At 33.2% G+C, this 16,877-nt stretch overlaps 3 protein-coding genes and 1 long non-coding RNA gene across 4 annotated transcripts; 3 read left to right on the forward strand and 1 right to left on the reverse strand.

Annotated features, from left to right (window-relative positions):
* The first annotated feature begins 165 nt into the window (after positions 1-165).
* On the forward strand, positions 166-2,518 carry LOC108858295 (glutathione S-transferase T3-like). The gene is made up of 2 exons (XM_056996850.1): positions 166-388; positions 509-2,518. Exon 2 carries the CDS (start codon positions 1,028-1,030, stop codon positions 1,757-1,759), a length of 732 nt encoding a protein of 243 aa, XP_056852830.1. The 5' UTR covers positions 166-388; positions 509-1,027; the 3' UTR covers positions 1,760-2,518.
* A 293-nt stretch (positions 2,519-2,811) lies between these two features.
* LOC108858293 (uncharacterized) lies at positions 2,812-4,069 on the forward strand. The gene is made up of 4 exons (XM_056996851.1): positions 2,812-3,118; positions 3,264-3,607; positions 3,672-3,783; positions 3,876-4,069. Exons 1-4 carry the CDS (start codon positions 2,812-2,814, stop codon positions 4,067-4,069), a joined length of 957 nt encoding a protein of 318 aa, XP_056852831.1.
* A 6,471-nt stretch (positions 4,070-10,540) lies between these two features.
* On the reverse strand, positions 10,541-11,536 carry LOC130502033 (uncharacterized). Its single transcript, XM_056996852.1, has one exon. The coding sequence runs from the start codon at positions 11,534-11,536 to the stop codon at positions 10,541-10,543; it is 996 nt and encodes a 331-aa protein (XP_056852832.1).
* Positions 11,537-12,441: 905 nt separating this feature from the next.
* On the forward strand, positions 12,442-13,184 carry LOC108860893 (uncharacterized). The gene is made up of 2 exons (XR_001950759.2): positions 12,442-12,605; positions 12,799-13,184. It is a non-coding gene; the product is annotated as an uncharacterized LOC108860893 (long non-coding RNA).
* The last annotated feature ends 3,693 nt before the right edge of the window (positions 13,185-16,877 follow it).

Below are 16,877 nucleotides of genomic sequence, written 5' to 3' on the forward strand. Positions count from 1 at the left end.
GGCAAATGGAGTACATGAATATGGTGGGATACGTGGCTGATTCGGAGTATGGGATTCCGACGAGGTGTCCCTGTGGTGGGAGGATAATTAACGAGGTGAGGGGGAAGGACCACTACGACACTCTTCCTGGCAAGCGGTTCTTCGTGCATTCACTACGAGGTAAGCGGTTCTTCTAGCATATCTGTTTGTGTTTTTTTATCTGTTATACTATTTGTTTCTGTTATCTGTTTGTGTTTTTGTTGTCAACAAGGGTGATGGGTTACATTATCGGCAGCCTTGGGTGATTGGTGTCCAGGAGCAACTCGAAATCCTGACTAAGCGTGTGGAGGAGGCTGAGCAGCTGATCAAGTGGGTACCGGAGCTCAAACAACAGATTGAGGGACTGGAGGTATAGTCTTGTCTCTATTTGTTTGTCATTTTTTTCTTTAGATTTTATTTTCTCTGTCATATTTTTGTTTTCATTTTATTACTTCACTAACACATTGTCTCTATTTGTTTCCATGTCCAGGCAGAGGTTAAAGGCCTCACGGGGGTTGTTGATCACCTCAACGCTGAGGTTTATAACCTCACTGTGCAGGTTGGGCACTTGGAGAAGGTCTGCTTCGACTAAAAACAAAAGGTAACACTAAACTTGAACTAGAACATTTATTGTAGTTGTAGTGTAATTAACTAGACTTGAACTAGGTATAGTAGAAGTGCAACTGAACTGAAGTAGGTAAAGTAGAAATCGTAGTACAGCTGAACTTGGATTTTTTTCATTAATTGTATTTTGGTTAGTTGCGTAATGAATGGTCGAGTTGCTTAAAACTGATTTGATGTGTATAATGAATGCTCTCTGTCAACTAGTTGTAGTGTAATTAAGTATAATGAATTGTTGGTTGTTAGAGTATGTTTAATTTGTTGTCCTTTGAAAGCCAAAACTAGTTTAAAACATAGGAAATCCTCATCTTAAAACACACAAACCACATCTCAAACACACACAAACTTTAAAACCGAAACCAACTCTGAAAATACATCGCAAACCAAAATGGATCCTTTTTCCCTAATAGCTTCCCAGAGCAGTGAAACAATAGACATAGGGTGTTCTGAGGTTCCTAAACCGGTGGAAAGGCGAAAGTGGACAACCAAGGAAGACGTGGTGCTGATCAGTGCTTGGTTGAACACTAGCAAGGATCCCATAGTGAGTACTGACCAGAAGGCAGGGGCGTTTTGGAAGAGAATTGAAGAGTACTTCAATGCTAGCCCTCAGCTCGTTGGCTCCGTTCCTAGACCATGGGGTCAATGTAAGCAGAGGTTGGGAAGAGTGAATGAGCAGGTTAACCGGTTTGTCGGAAGCCATGAAACCGCATTGAGGGAGCAAGCGAGTGGCACTAATGAGAATGATGTCATGAAGGCGGCCCATGACATCTTCTTGAATGACTATAAAGTCAAGTTCACCATGGAACATTGTTGGAGGGAACTGAGGTTTGATCAAAAATGGAGATCAAACGTTCTCTCCAAAGAAGGTGCGAAGGAGAAAAGGAAGGACCCTGTGGAGGAGGTCGGTGAGGAGGAAGATGTGAGGCCTCCTGGTATAAAGGCAGCCAAACGCAAGAAGCACGGGAAAGAAGCAGCTTTTGATAAGATAGAGACCATACTAGCAGAAAAAAAAAACATCTCCAAACAGAAGGTCCTTGAACGCCTCCTAGGCAGAAAAGTTGAGACACTTTCTGATGAAGAAGTGTGTCTGAAAAAAAAGCTCATATCTGAAATGCTCTGATTTGGTTAGTTGCTTATTTTTATACTTGTTTGAATCTGAACTTGTTTGAATATGTTCTGTTATACTTGTTTGAATCTAAACTTGTTTGAATCTGTTCTTCTTTACTTGTTTATTGAATCTGTTGTGTTCTTTTTTTGCAGGTCGCGATTGCAGGAGGTGGATGCGTGTGGAGGTGGATGCGTGTGGAGGTGGATCCTTGTTCAGTCTGTTTGTATTATGAGGCACGGGTAGTAGTGTAGGTCTGTTTCAATCACGGGAAAGTGTAGATTTTATTTGTTTCTACACTTCTCTTTCCATCACGGCTTTAAACAATCATGTATGTTTAGTTTATTTCTTCTGTTTTGTACTCACGGGTGTATGTACCCGATATGTCTCTCAATCATGTATGTTTGATACTCACGGGTGTCACCAAAACTCTATATATAACTATGTCTTTGCTTTCTCTTTGTGCACCAAACTCTCATTTCTCTCATTTGTGCAACAAACTTTGATTTCTCTCATTTATCTTTGTGCAACAAACTCTTTGCAACAAGCATATCTCATTGGTCACTTTGCAACAAACTCTGATCTCCTTTGTCTTTGCTATTCTAGTAACTTTCTCACTTTTTTTTTTCTAACATAAATGTTCACTTTATAACTATATGTATTAAAAATATAACTATATGTATTAAAAATTCTATGAAGATATAAAAATGCAACTATGTAAATTCTTTAAAGATATAAAAATTCTATAAAGATATAAAACTTTTTAAAGATATAAAATTTCTATAACCATATAAAAATTCTATAAAGATATAAAACTTTTTAAAGATATAAAATTTCTATAATCATATAAAAATTCTATAAAGATATAAAAATTCTATAAAGATATAAAACTTTATAAAGATATAAAATTTCTATAATCATATAAAAATTCTATAATCATATAAAAATTCTATAAAGATAAAAAAAATTCTATAAAGATATAAAACTTTATAAAGATATAAAATTTCTTCGTTTTGCCATTTGTAGGAAGAAAAAGAGAAATAAAATCTCGGTGAATTGCTTTAACAATGTCTTCAAGTGAAGAAATCACTTACTCATCAAGTGATGAAGCAGATGAAGCTATAGAAGAAATGGTCGACGAAGTAGTTGATAACTACATTGACGCAATGGTAAATCAAAAAGCCAAGAGACGAGCTTATATCGAAAGAGAGCGGAAAAGAGGACACAATCAACTATGGAACGACTATTTCAACGAAAATTCAACATACCAACCAGAAATGTTTAGGCGGCGTTTTCGAATGAACAGGCCATTGTTCCTTCGCATTGTTGAACGCCTAAGCACTGAAGTTCCATACTTTCAGCAAAGAAGAAATGGTCATGAAAGGTACGGGCTATCTGCACTTTAAAAGTGTATGGCAAGCTATACGTATGCTCTCATATGGTCAATCGGGAGATATGTATGACGAATATCTCCGACTTGGTGAAAGTACTGCATGATTATGTTTGGAAAATTTCACAGATGGGATAATACAATTGTTTGGCGAAGAGTTTCTAAGAAGACCTACAGCGGAGGATCTTGAACGATTACTCGATATTGGAGAGGTACGCGGGTTTCCAGGGATGATAGGCAGCATCGATTGTATGCATTGGGAGTGGAAAAACTGCCGAAGGGCTTGGAGAGGGCAGTACGCACGTGGTTCAGGAAAGCCGACAATTGTCTTAGAGGCTGTGGCATCACAAGATCTTTGGATATGGCACGCATTTTTTGGATTACCTGGCACCCTCAACGATATCAATGTTCTTGATCGATCACCAGTTTTCAAAGACATTGAAGAAGGCCGAGCACCGAAAGTTAATTTCAAGGTCAACAACCACACTTATCGTATGGCGTACTATCTTACTGACGGAATATATCCGAATTGGGCAGCATTTATCCAATCCATCTCACTTCCTCAAAGTCCTAAAGCATCACTATTTGCTGAACATTAAGAATCCACCAGAAAAGATGTTGAACGTGCTTTTGGAGTATTGCAATCGAGGTTTGCAATAGTTAGAAACCCAGCTCTACTATGGGACAAGAAAAAGATAGGAAAGATTATGAGAACTTGTGTCATATTGCACAATATGATAGTAGAGAACGAACGAAGCGGATACGGTCAAATTGATACATCTGAGTTCGAGACAGGAGAGTCAAGCAGAAGTTCCCAGGTGCAAGGCACAACAAGTTTTAATATCGGTAATATCAGCCGTGTCATTCGCAATGAGGTTCGGGATTCACAGATACATGCTCGTTTAAAAGCTGATTTAGTTGAAAATATATGGTAAAAATTTGGTAATGTTGATGAATAATCTTTGTATGTTGGTCAATTGTCAATGTATTGAATAAAAACTTAAAAAAAATATTTATGTAATCAATAATCATTCTATTGAATCAAAACTTTTAAAAAAATTAATATATATTTTATTTATGAATCCTCAAAGTATTAAAAACAAAAAAAAAATTATATATTATTTTATTCCTAAGAACTCATTTTTCGGATTCACTAATGCAGATGCACAATAGATAGAGGTTAATCACTGTTCACGGTCTCACCAAAAAAATAATAAAAAAATCTTATGAACCCCATCAAGGGGTTCACTAATGCGGATGCCCTAAAAGTAATGAAAAAAAAGAAAAAGGGATTGTTAATGTTATAAATAACAAAGTGAAGCAAACGTTTTGTAATTATTAAATACTAGATGACTTCCCGCGATATCGTGGAACAGTAGCATTTAAATATTACTTATAATAAATAGTTTTGTATATATTTAAAATTTATAATAGTTTGATAAATTAAATTTGTTGAAAAAATAAATTGACAGAAAGATAAGCCACATATTCTATAAAAAATATTATTTTATAAATTGCTTTAAGTAGAATATTTAATATAATATAATACATAAAATTTTAAGATATATTTTTAGATTTTTCTAACTTTTACTTCTATTTACTTAATTATTTATACATGTGTTAACAATACAATACATATTATATTTATAATAAATGAAATTATTTTAACGGCACCATACATATAGAACTTAGTTTGTTAGTATTATTTGTTTGAGAATTATGAAAATCTTAAAGTTTTAATTAGTACAATGACGTCTAATTTATTATGTATGCAGTAAAGTATTTACATATGATATATTTTTCATTAACTAAAACCTCTTTGATTGATGTATATTACACTACATATCATATAACAAATATGATTTTAAATATTGGGTCATACAAAATATCTAGAATTCTGTCCTAATTCTTATTTCTAATTATTTAATAAATTTTAGAGAATATTATAAATTTAAATTGATGACTCATGAGTCAAAACTATAAGTATATGACAAATAATCAAAATTTGTATTGTGTGTTTTTAGATTATTGATATTGTACGTCAAATTCTAGCAATAATATTATAGTTATTTTTATCTTATATTTAGTTTTTAATACCAAACAAACTCTATCTTAATATTATTCGTCACTATATGAGTAATACATACACACATCTTCAACAAAAATAAGTATTACGTACACACATCCTCAACAAAATTTTTTTTTTTCCGTGATGGCTTTTCTAGAAGAGTAATCTGATTCATATTTGAACTTTAATATTCAATGATTTGCGTTTAAGATATATATTATACCGTTGATATGTAAAGCAAGTGTCAATTTTTTTTTTCATTTTTACGTTCCAATATTTATTAAAATTTTAAATTATTAAAAACTTAAAACAATAATATAAGTTTTTTCCTCAATGTTTTTTTGGAAAAGTAACTTGATGGTTATTTAAATTTTAATATTCAGTGGATATATAAAAAAATTGTCAAATTACTATTAAAATTTTCTAATAGATGTAAGTGAATTGTAAGTGGATTTTATATATATATATATACGTTTGTGGATATATATAAAATTTAGAACTATTAAAATTAGAATCATTAATTAATTATAGACAAAGTTAACTATTAAATCATAAATTAAATATCAATATGATATTATTGTTAGAATTTGTTAATATACATTTAATAATTATTCATCTCAAATATCTTTAAATATGTACATATATATATAAGAAATAAGATAGAGTTTTAAATAATGATATTAATAAAATTAATGATTCATCCTAAAATATGACAAATAAATAAAATTACCTAAAATCATGGAGAACATGACACATAAGCAAAATCACTTCATAAAATCATTAATTAATTATAGACAAAGTTAACTATTAAAATCATAAATTAAATATCAATATGATATTATTGTTAGAATTTGTTAATATACATTTAATAATTATTCATCTCAAATATCTTTAAATATGTACATATATATAAGAAATAAGATAGAGTTTTAAATAATGATATTACTAAAATTAATGATTCATCCTAAAATATGACAAATAAATAAAATTACCTAAAATCATGGAGAACATGACACATAAGCAAAATCACTTCATAAATAATAGTATAGATAGATAGAATTTGTTAATATACATTTAATAATTATTCATCTTAAATATCTTTAAATATGTACATATATATATAAGAAATAAGATAGAGTTTTAAATAATGATATTACTAAAATTAATGATTCATCCTAAAATATGACAAATAAATAAAATTACCTAAAATCATGGAGAACATGACACATAAGCAAAATCACTTTATAAATAATAGTATAGATATATATATCCTGTCGATGGGAGAGAGAGATATATGAGAAAGGGAGGGACCACTTTTCCTTTTGGTGAGTGATGGTACGTGAGAGAGAGAGAGATGTGAGGAAAGAGGTATGTTCTTGATTTTTTAATTATCAAATAACCAAGTACAGCTTCCCTATTTATAGCTGTCTATGTCGGTAATATTTGAGGATAAAGACAAAGACAAAGTGACATATGTACTGATGATAAAGCAAAATGAAAAAGGAGAGAGTGCTTAGTGTCCACATACGTGGATGATCACAATTGTAACACTCCCCCTTGATCATCCACATTATATTACGTAGTGCCTCATTAAAAACCTAGTCATGGAAAAACCCAATGGGATAACATGACAAGGGAAAAAGAGTACACCGACGTAATCTCCCCCTGAGAATAATGGACATAGCTCTTTCTTTATAAGTCACACAAATGTCGCATTCCGATACCGTAGACATGTTTTCGGAATGTTGTAGTTGGAAGAGCTTTGGTGAACAAGTCAGCCGGATTGTCGCATGACCGTACATATTCGATGTCCACTTCTTTATTTTTCTCGAGTTCCCGAATATACGAGAAAAATCTTGGAGGGGTGTGCTTTGTTATGTCGCTCTTAATATATCCTTCTTTGAGTTGAGCGACGCAAGCCGAGTTATCTTCAAAAACTTTCGTCGGCTCTTTCTTGTTAACTATTCCGCTTGAATCTTGTATGTGGTGACTCATTGACCTCAACCACACACATTCTCGACATGCTTCGTGAAGCGCAATAGTTTCTGCATGATTTGATGAAGTTGCAACCAGAGTTTGTTTCTGGGACCGCCAAAGATCGCGGTTCCACCAATTGTAAAAACATAGCCAGTTTGCGATCGAGCCTTATGAGGATCTGATAAATATCCTACATCTGCAAAACCAACCATACCAAACTCGGGTTTTCTAAAATACATTAATCCTAAATCAATTGTACCTTGTAAATAACGGAACAAATGTTTTATTCCGTTCCAATGCCTGTGAGTAGGAGCAGAGCTATATCTTGCTAAAAGGTTGGTTGCAAAAGCAATATCAGGCCTGGTACAGTTTGTCAGGTATAAAAGCCCACCGATAGCACTCATATAAGGTACTTCAGGACCTAATATCTTCTCGCTATCTTCACAGAGCCTAAAAGGATCACTCTCAACATTGAGAGATCTACCAACCATTGGAGTACTCAAAGGATTCGCTTGGTCCATACGAAAGCGTTTCAATAACCTTTTCGTATAGTTTGATTGATGCACAAATATTCCTTCTCGGAGATGTTCTATATGGAGGCCAAGACAAAACTTTGTCTTACCGAGATCTTTCATTTCGAACTCCTCTTTCATATGAGTTCGAGCATCATCAAACTCCTTTTGAGTTTCAATCATGTTCAGGTCATCTACATATGCAGCGATAATCACAGCCAGATGACGATTTCTTAACAAAAACACATGGACATATCGCATTGTTCACATATCCTTTACTCAAGAGATAGTCACTTAAGTGATTGTACCACATGCGTCCGGATTGCTTTAATCCGTAGAATGATCGCTGTAACTTGACCGAACATACCTCCCTGGATTTTTCTTTCAATGCCCCTGGCATTTTCAATCCTTCAAGGAGTCTCATATATATATCATTATCCAACGATCCATACAAATAAGCTGCCACAACGTCCATGAGATGCATTTCAAGACTTTTGACGCCGCAAGGCTCATCAAAAATCTAAACATAATTGTATCCATTACCGGGGAATATGTTTCCTCAAAATCAACTCCCGGTCTCTGAGAAAAACCTTGGGCTACTAATCGGGCTTTATATCATGTTACTTCATTCTTTTCATTTCTTTTTCTCACGAATACCCACTTATACCCAACATGATTTATATTCTCGGGCGTTATGACAATAGGTCCAAAGACATTTCTTTTATTCAGGGAGAGTAATTCAATTTGAATGGCCTTCTTCCACTCCTCCCAATCATGTCTTTTCTGACATTCTAAAATGGACCTTAGATCGGGATCATCACTTTCGTGATCATTTCTTTGGACACAGAAAAGGAGAACATTCCATCAACATCTTTTATTTTATTTCTGATCAATAACTTTTGATCAAGGGCGTAGTTGATGGAAATCTCATACTTTTCTGTTCCCTCCTCATCATCTGGATCCTTATCTTTATTTGGTTCTTCTTGAACCGTTTCACTTATGCCTTCTTTCAGACATTTTTCAATATCAGGTTCTTCTGGAACCTTTTCACTTTGCTCAACCAATTTCTTTTTCTTTCGGGGATTTTTATCTTTCGAACCCGCTGGTCTCCCCCTCTTTAACTGAACCCCAGGTTCATTTATTTTGTTTCCATCAGTTTGTTCCCCAGAAACAACAACTCTTGATGGAACATTTTCAGCGGGTATATATGATTTCGTCATCCTTCTTGTATCTGTAAACGCATCTGGTAACTGGTTTGTCAATTTATGCAAATGCACAATTCTCTGAACTTTCAGCTCTCTTTGATTCGTAGGGGGATCAAGGTGTAACAACGACTGTGTACACCATGTAATCTCTTTAGGAATTTCTCTAATTCCTCCCCCTAATGCTGGAAATTCATACTCATTAAAATGGCAATCGTCAAATCTTGCCGTAAACATATCACCAGTTACCGGTTCCAGATATCTTATTATACTTGGTGACGTATAACCCACATATATTCCCAATCTCCTTTGTGGGCCCATTTTTGTTCTTTGTGGCGGAGCTATCGGAACATAGACTGCACAACCAAAGACAAGGAGATGGGATACATCTGGCTCTTGCCCAGATGCCAATTGTGATGGGGAGTACTTATGATATGCACTTGGTCTCAACCGAATCAGTGCAGCCGCATGCAAAATAGCATGACCCCATACAGAAATTGGGAGTTTTGTTCTCAAGACTAACGGTCTTGCAATCAACTGCAACCGTTTTATCAACGACTCGGTCATGCCATTTTGTGTATGCACATGGGGAACTGGATGCTCTACATCAATCCCCATTGACATACAATAATCATCAAAGGCTTGCGATGTAAACTCACCAGCATTATCAAGCCTTACTTTCTTAATGGCATACTCTAAGAACTGCGTTCTCAGCTTTATTATTTGGGCAATGAACTTTGCGAAAGCCGTATTTCGTGTTGTCAAAAGACACACACTTGACCATCTAGTAGATGCGTCAATCAATACCATGAAATACTTAAATGGCCCGCACGGTGGGTGAATCGGCCCACATATATCACCATGTATTCTTTCTAAAAACATTGGTGATTCATTGCCAACTTTTGCTGGTGATGGCCGAGTTATAAACTTTCCTTGAGAACATGCTTTACATGTAAACTCGCCCGTTTGCAAAACTTTTCCGTGTTTCAACGGATGACCATTCGAGTTCTGCAATATCTTTCTCATCATGACTAAACCAGGATGTCCTAGCCTCTCATGCCAGATTTTAAATGTATCAGTAAACTTCATATTTACCACGGCATAGGACTCAGTCATGTTTATTTTTGTACAATATAGTCCAGAGGATAACATTCTTAGCTCTTCCAATATATGTTTCCTCTCGGACTTAATGCAAAGAAATTCAATGCCATCTTTACTCATAGTCTCAATATGATACTCATTCTTTCGGATATCCTTAAAACTTAACAAGTTTCTATAAGACTCGGGGGAATACAATGCATCACTTATTTCAAATATCGTTCCCCCTGGCATTGAAAATTTCTTTCTTCCATAGCCCATAATAATCTTTGCATTACCAGATATTGTACTTACGCTTCCAGCGTAATCTTTCATTTTGGGACTCGAGAAATATTTCTTATCTTTAATTATCGTGTGCGTTGACGCACTATCCGCCAAGCACATATCTCCATCCAAAGTCTCAAAGTCTGGCATTCTTTCTGAATTTAAAATATTTATAAAACGTACATTATTAAACATAAAATATTAAACATGAAACATAACATCTATTTTACAAACGAAAGATAACGATACTATTATACAGTAAACTTATATCACATCGATCTTATATCACACATCGATATTTTCTGGCTCAACCAAAAAATCTGATACGTCAAGATGAGTATCATCATTTAAACCGTGAAAGGATGGCCCGGGTTCATCAGAGATGAAATTCGTTTCACCTCCACTTTTCTCTTTTCCCTTTTGGGATTCTCTATACAGATCGGCTAAGTGTCTTGGCGTACGACAAGTACGTACCCAATGACCTTTCATGCCACATCTGTAGCAAACCTTTTCTGTTTGCCTTTTATCATCTCGGCCCCTTTCATTCTCGTGGAAGTCCTTTTTATTTCTTTCATCAGACGGACGGAATCTTCTTCCTCGTCCTCTCCCATGACCATGATTTTGACCTCGACCACGTCCACGTCCTCGTCCTCTCCAATTATCATAACTGAATGATGCAACATTCACTTCGGGGAATAGAGCAGATCCAGTGGGACGAGCCTGATGGTTTAACAACACGAGTTGTTTATTTTGTTCCGCTACAAGAAGGATTTGCATCAACTCCGAGTAACGCTTAAATCCATTCACCCGGTACTGTTGCTGCAGGACTACATTCTCAGGATGGAACGTGGAGAGAGTTTTCTCGATCATATCATAATCGCTTATTTTCTCTCCACATAACATCATCCTTGAAGTAATTTCGAACATAGCGGAATTAAACTCACTTACACTTTTGTAGTCCTGGAACCAAATATGGATCCACTCGTGTTTGTCTTTTGGTAAGATCACATACTTTTGGTGATCAAACCTCTCTTTAAGAGATTGCCAGAGGTCCCCAGGATCCTCTTTTGTAATATATTCATCTTTTAAACCATCATGTATGTGGTGTCGTAAAAATATCATGGCTTTAGCCTTTTTCTCATCCGACACCGTTTTAGTATTATCGATGGTTTCCAAAAGCCCGCTACCTCTTAGGTGTATTTTTGCACCTACTGCCCAGGTCAAATAATTATTTCCCGTAATATCCAGGGCATTAATTTCGAACTTTGTCAAATTTGACATGATTACTGTATTCATAAAATAATAATATAATATAGACGAGAATTTAAATGCATAAAATAAATGCAAAAATTAAATTGCGTAAACTTAAATTGCAGAAATTTAAATAGCATAAATAAAATTGGGGGCCCAGCCCACCAAATGATCCGAGGAGTCATGGACTACCATAGCGATCATTTTTCAAAGTCCGAGGAGGCCAAGCCTACCATGTTGACTTTATTTTCAAGATCCAGGAGGCCAAGCCTACCATTTTGATCTTTTCTTATTTTAAGGTCCAGGAGGCCAAGCCTACCATTTTTGACCTTTATTCACGGAGGTAAAACCTACCACGTGTTTCTCTGATCGTGAAGGCATAGCCTATCTTAACGATCAGTCGGGAAAGGCAACGCCTATCATCCCGGAAAATAAACGGAGAAGGCCTAGCCTCTCACTCCGGAATAATAAATAAAAAATTTAAATAAATTAAATATATTGAAAGACATAAATTTAAACATCACCTTGGTTGCTTGGTTTAAGAACAGTTGGTATAAGAGAGCTCGTCGTGCTGATAACGTGTTATAAATAACAAAGTGAAGCAAAGGTTTTGTAATTATTAAATATATATACTGTCGATGGGAGAGAGAGATATATGAGAAAGTGTCTGATTGAATAGCACTAATAGAGTAAAAGATAAGTGGTGGAAAAGTAATATTGCTGGATCCCACCAAAAAGAAACCAATCAGGTGAAAATTAGGAAAACAAAAGTAATAAATTTTTCACCTATTATCACCAATGCTGGCGAGATTTTTTCCTCCATCTTATCCAGATGAAATCCAGCTGAAATCTGGAAATGGATATCTTTTAGTTTTTTTTTTATTTAAATATTTTATAAATACCAACTCAGACTTCTCTCCTCTCCACACCATTCACACACCATTCACACGAATACAATTGTTATTCTTCTTCTTTCAATTCTCGATTCCAACAAAAAAAACTAAAGTTCTGTATTGTTTTTTTTTCTTAAACTTTGGCTAAAATTATGTATTATTGTTCAAGCAGTTCATTTCCAAAACAAAACAGCCAAATTTTAAAGGTATGTTCTACATGTAAATACCTAATTAAATTTTTATATATACATGATTTATATTTAATTAGAATATCATTTAAATATATCATATTTGTATATATAAAAATGTATATTTGATTATGCATTTGTGGCTATATTAATTGCCACGCAAAGAAGTGTAATATTCGCTACGATGGGTTTGCATAATTTTATTCGTCAGCATAATTTTCAAGACTCTGACTTCGACAACATTGATATCGAGAATGATGATGAAGCAGCAGAAAATATTGAGAATAATGAACATGATGAAGATAATACTTTGAGAGGCGAAGAAGAATCAGAAGCTGGGACGTATATGCAAATAGTTCGTGATCAGATTGCTGAATAAATATGGGCCGCTAATCAACGTAGACCTCGACGTCGTTATTAACTTATTGTAATTTTAATGTTCATTTCTTTAATGTCAATTTTTTTTGTATTGTAATATTTTCTATTATTTTATATATTATAATTTTATGCAATATGCAATTTTTAACATTTTTATTAATATTTTTTGTCATCTTATGTTTTTATGAATAAATGTTAAGTTTTTATTTAATTCATTTATTTTCTTTTACTCTCATTTACTCTCATTTACTCTAACACACTACCAATCACATCATCTTTTTTTTAACTCTCTTTTACTCCAATTCCCACTTTTTCTTTTCCTCCTAATTACTCCACTTTTATTTACTCTCAATTACTCTAATATCTACCAATCACACACAAAGGGAGGGACCACTTTTCCTTTTGGTGAGTGATGGTACGTGAGAGAGAGAGAGATGTGAGAAAAGAGGTATGTTCTTGATTTTTTAATTATCAAATAACCAAGTACAGCTTCCCTATTTATAGCTGTTTATGTCGGTAACATTTAAGGATAAAAACAAAGACAAAGTGACATCTATACTGATGATAAAGCAAAATAAAAAAGGAAAGAGTGCTTAGTGTCCACATACGTGGATGATCACAATTGTAACAGTTAAGAGTTTCACTTATATATATGGAATTTTTTTACTTTTACAACATTACTGGTAATTAATCATGTTTATCTTCATTAAAAAATATTTTCCAAAAAATATTATTCATTAAAATGGTAAAATACTCTTATACATCTTTATTGGATATATACGTAAAATAAATAAATAAAATAATCGAGTTCAGTGCGCTGGTACAGGGATTGGATCGGATCGGATCTTCGATGAGTTTAGTTTCTCCCTAATCAGTGAGTCTATTATCTCCTTAATAAATGACTAATGTATGCTCGACTAATATATACAACAACTAAGGCTAAGTAATCATATTTTTCATGCTTCATGCCACAAAGCAGGTACCTAATTGTTGTATATAATAAGTCGGTTTCCTTTATAAGATACATCTTTCCTCAACAATATAATGAATTGAGTGAATGAATCATTTTGAGTGGTTTCCTTCATGCGGTTTACAAGGGATGTTAAAATGAGTTTGCTTATCAAGTTTCAAATGATTTAAGTTAAAAAAAAATTAAAATGATTTTTAAATAAAAATGAATAATCATTCAGACTCATTCAATGAGTTTTAAATAGGCACTTTAGTAAGATCCATTTCCTAAACATAGTTATATTTAAAATTAACGGGTCTTATTAACCCATATAACTTAATATATCTATTATATTAAAAAAGAAATATGATATTGATAAATATCATTTCCAACTATATATTTCATTTATTTAAGAGATCATTCTATCAAATTAATATTAAACTAGATTCTGAGCCGTTTTTTAAAGGGCGGATATGTTTTTTGTTTTAATTTTATTCTCATATTTGTGTTTTCTTTGTGATTATATTTGTATTTTTCTTTGTAATCATATTTGTGTATAAATCTTAATCAAATTTTTATTAAATAATAGCAATTTAAAAATTGATCTGGTATATTGCCGGTCGAACCCGCCAACCCACGGGTCATATAAACAAAATTGAAACTCCGGGTTGGCGGGTTCGACTGGCAATATACCAGATCAATTTTTAAATTGCTATTATTTAATAAATATATTTTAATTAATATTTATACACAAATATGATTACAAAGAAAAATATAAATATAATCACAAAGAAAACACAAATATGAAAATTAATTTAAAAAACAAAATATACCCGCCCTTTAAAAGGTGGGTCAGAATCTAGTTACTGGTAATTAATCATGTTTATCTTCACTAAAAAAACATTTTCCAAAAAATATTATTCATTAAAAGGGTAAAATACTCTTATACATCTTTATTGGATATATAGGTAAAATAAATAAATAAAATAACCGAGTTCAGTGCGCTGGTATGGGAGTTGGATCAGATCTTCGATGAGTTCAGTTTCTCCCTAATCAGTGAGTCTATTGTCTCCTTAATGGTTGAGTGTTATCTTCAGACAACTCGGTTGTTCTGTGTTGTCGGAATGTTTTTGAGGCTAGTTAGACACAATGGTTTCTTATCTCCCATAAATACTAAAGGATCACTACTCTTTTGGAACAAAAGAAGGAATCTTAGACCACCATGGATGCAGTAACGATTATGGACATCATATTCATTTAACAATTTTATGTGGATGATTGAGGCTTCACTACAGCCGAGAGAAGGGTCTCATCTTTATTCGAGAATAGAAGAAAAAATGAACTGCTTATGTGAAGACATGGAGAAGATGATGGATTCGGATGATTACCAGAGTCAATATGAGGAGTTTCTTTGGGTATGGATAGAAATTACAACAAAACATGTTATCTCCTGCAGCTGGTGTGTATGGAATGGGCAACGATGTAACAGATGGATCGTGGCTCCTAATCTATTAAGTGACAAAAGGTGTTGAATCACAATTGATGATAGCCGAACACAAGATCATATAAGACCGAGAACAATGATAGAAAAGTTAGCGAATCAGTCTATCCTGCAAAGTGAGTTAGGAAGCATCGTGTTATTACTTTTCTATTATTATGTTCAGCTTAAAAATGTATTTGTTGTATGTTTCAATTCTGATACTATGTTCAACCTCAATTGATATTAATCAAACTAAGGTGTTATAAAAAATAAAAATAAAAATAACTTTTTATAGTTTTCGAATTATAACTTTTAATATTTTTTATTGCATTTTTGTTGCAAATTTTCTTATATAAATTTGGAATCTATTTTTAAAACTTTTAGGTATATATTTGTATATTTACTAAAATTTTAACCCCATATTTCAAAACCTCACCCCTCAACTTTTAACTCTAGGTTAAATTAGTTAACTCTGTGATTATAAATGTCTATTTGTCTTTTTTAAAGAAAGATAAATATGGGTAAAATAAATATAAAAATGATATTACGAATGTGGTAGTTTTCACAGTTTCTCTATATATTATATTAAAAGAGAACCATCCTTAATATTTACCCTCAATTTTTTCTTGTATACTTTTAAAATGTCATCATTCTTTTAAAAAAGTAAATTATCCTCATTAATGGTATAATAGTCATTGAAATATCCACTAACAACACTTGATATTCAAAATATCTATAATTCAATATGTACTTAGTCTAAATGATTACGCTTTAAAATTATGGGTTTGCACTCAAATATTGGTCATCAGTTCTTCGGATATTAGATTTCAGGTGTTTTGAAAGACATCACTTGGTTATTATAAAAACTAGGTTGGGTTCGAGTCGAGTTTTCCTGGATCTGAGTGGATACAATTGTCATGTAAAACAACTGAAATTATGGATATCTATTATCCAGTTCGAGTTCAAATATTTTTAACCAAATAACCAAACTATATGATTCAGCTAAAGAATCTTTTACTAGGTGGACGATCCGTACACTTGTGCATGCTTAAACATTATTCTCAGTTTGATACTTGTATTGTTATGATTTCTCATGGTCATGGTATTATAATACCAATGTATGATATACATATATGTACTCAAGCTGTCATTCTCCATGTTTATTTGTAGTATTAGGACAGTCATATATAATTTGGTGGGCATCTCTCTCTCTCTCTCTCTCTCTCTCTCTCTCTCTCTCTCTCTCTCTCTCTCTCTCTCTCTCTCTCTCTCTCTCCTCTCTCTCTCTCTCTCTCTCTCTCTCTCTCTCTCTCTCTCTCAAATGAAGGTTATAATGAGGTTATAAGTGTCTATTTACCTCTTTAAAATGAAGATAAATATGTATAAAATAAAATAAAAATGTTGTTAGGAATGTTGTAGTTTTGACAATTTCTCTATATATATTTTATTAAAAAGGAAATCATCTTTAATATATACCCTCTAA

This window comes from Raphanus sativus, unplaced genomic scaffold (assembly GCF_000801105.2).
Source record: "Raphanus sativus cultivar WK10039 unplaced genomic scaffold, ASM80110v3 Scaffold0392, whole genome shotgun sequence".
Lineage (NCBI taxonomy): Eukaryota > Viridiplantae > Streptophyta > Magnoliopsida > Brassicales > Brassicaceae > Raphanus > Raphanus sativus.

What these genes read in the sequence shown, in the direction of transcription:
- LOC108858295 (XM_056996850.1), top strand. Translation starts at nt 1,028, where the DNA reads ATGGATCCTTTTTCCCTAATAGCTTCCCAGAGCAGTGAAACAATAGAC.
- LOC108858293 (XM_056996851.1), top strand. Translation starts at nt 2,812, where the DNA reads ATGTCTTCAAGTGAAGAAATCACTTACTCATCAAGTGATGAAGCAGAT. An exon ending in CACCGAAAGTTAATTTCAAG is followed by an intron (nt 3,608 to 3,671) that starts GTCAACAACCAC and finishes CGAATTGGGCAG; the next exon opens with CATTTATCCAATCCATCTCA. An exon ending in TTTGGAGTATTGCAATCGAG is followed by an intron (nt 3,784 to 3,875) that starts GTTTGCAATAGT and finishes ACAATATGATAG; the next exon opens with TAGAGAACGAACGAAGCGGA.
- LOC130502033 (XM_056996852.1), bottom strand. Translation starts at nt 11,536, where the DNA reads ATGTCAAATTTGACAAAGTTCGAAATTAATGCCCTGGATATTACGGGA.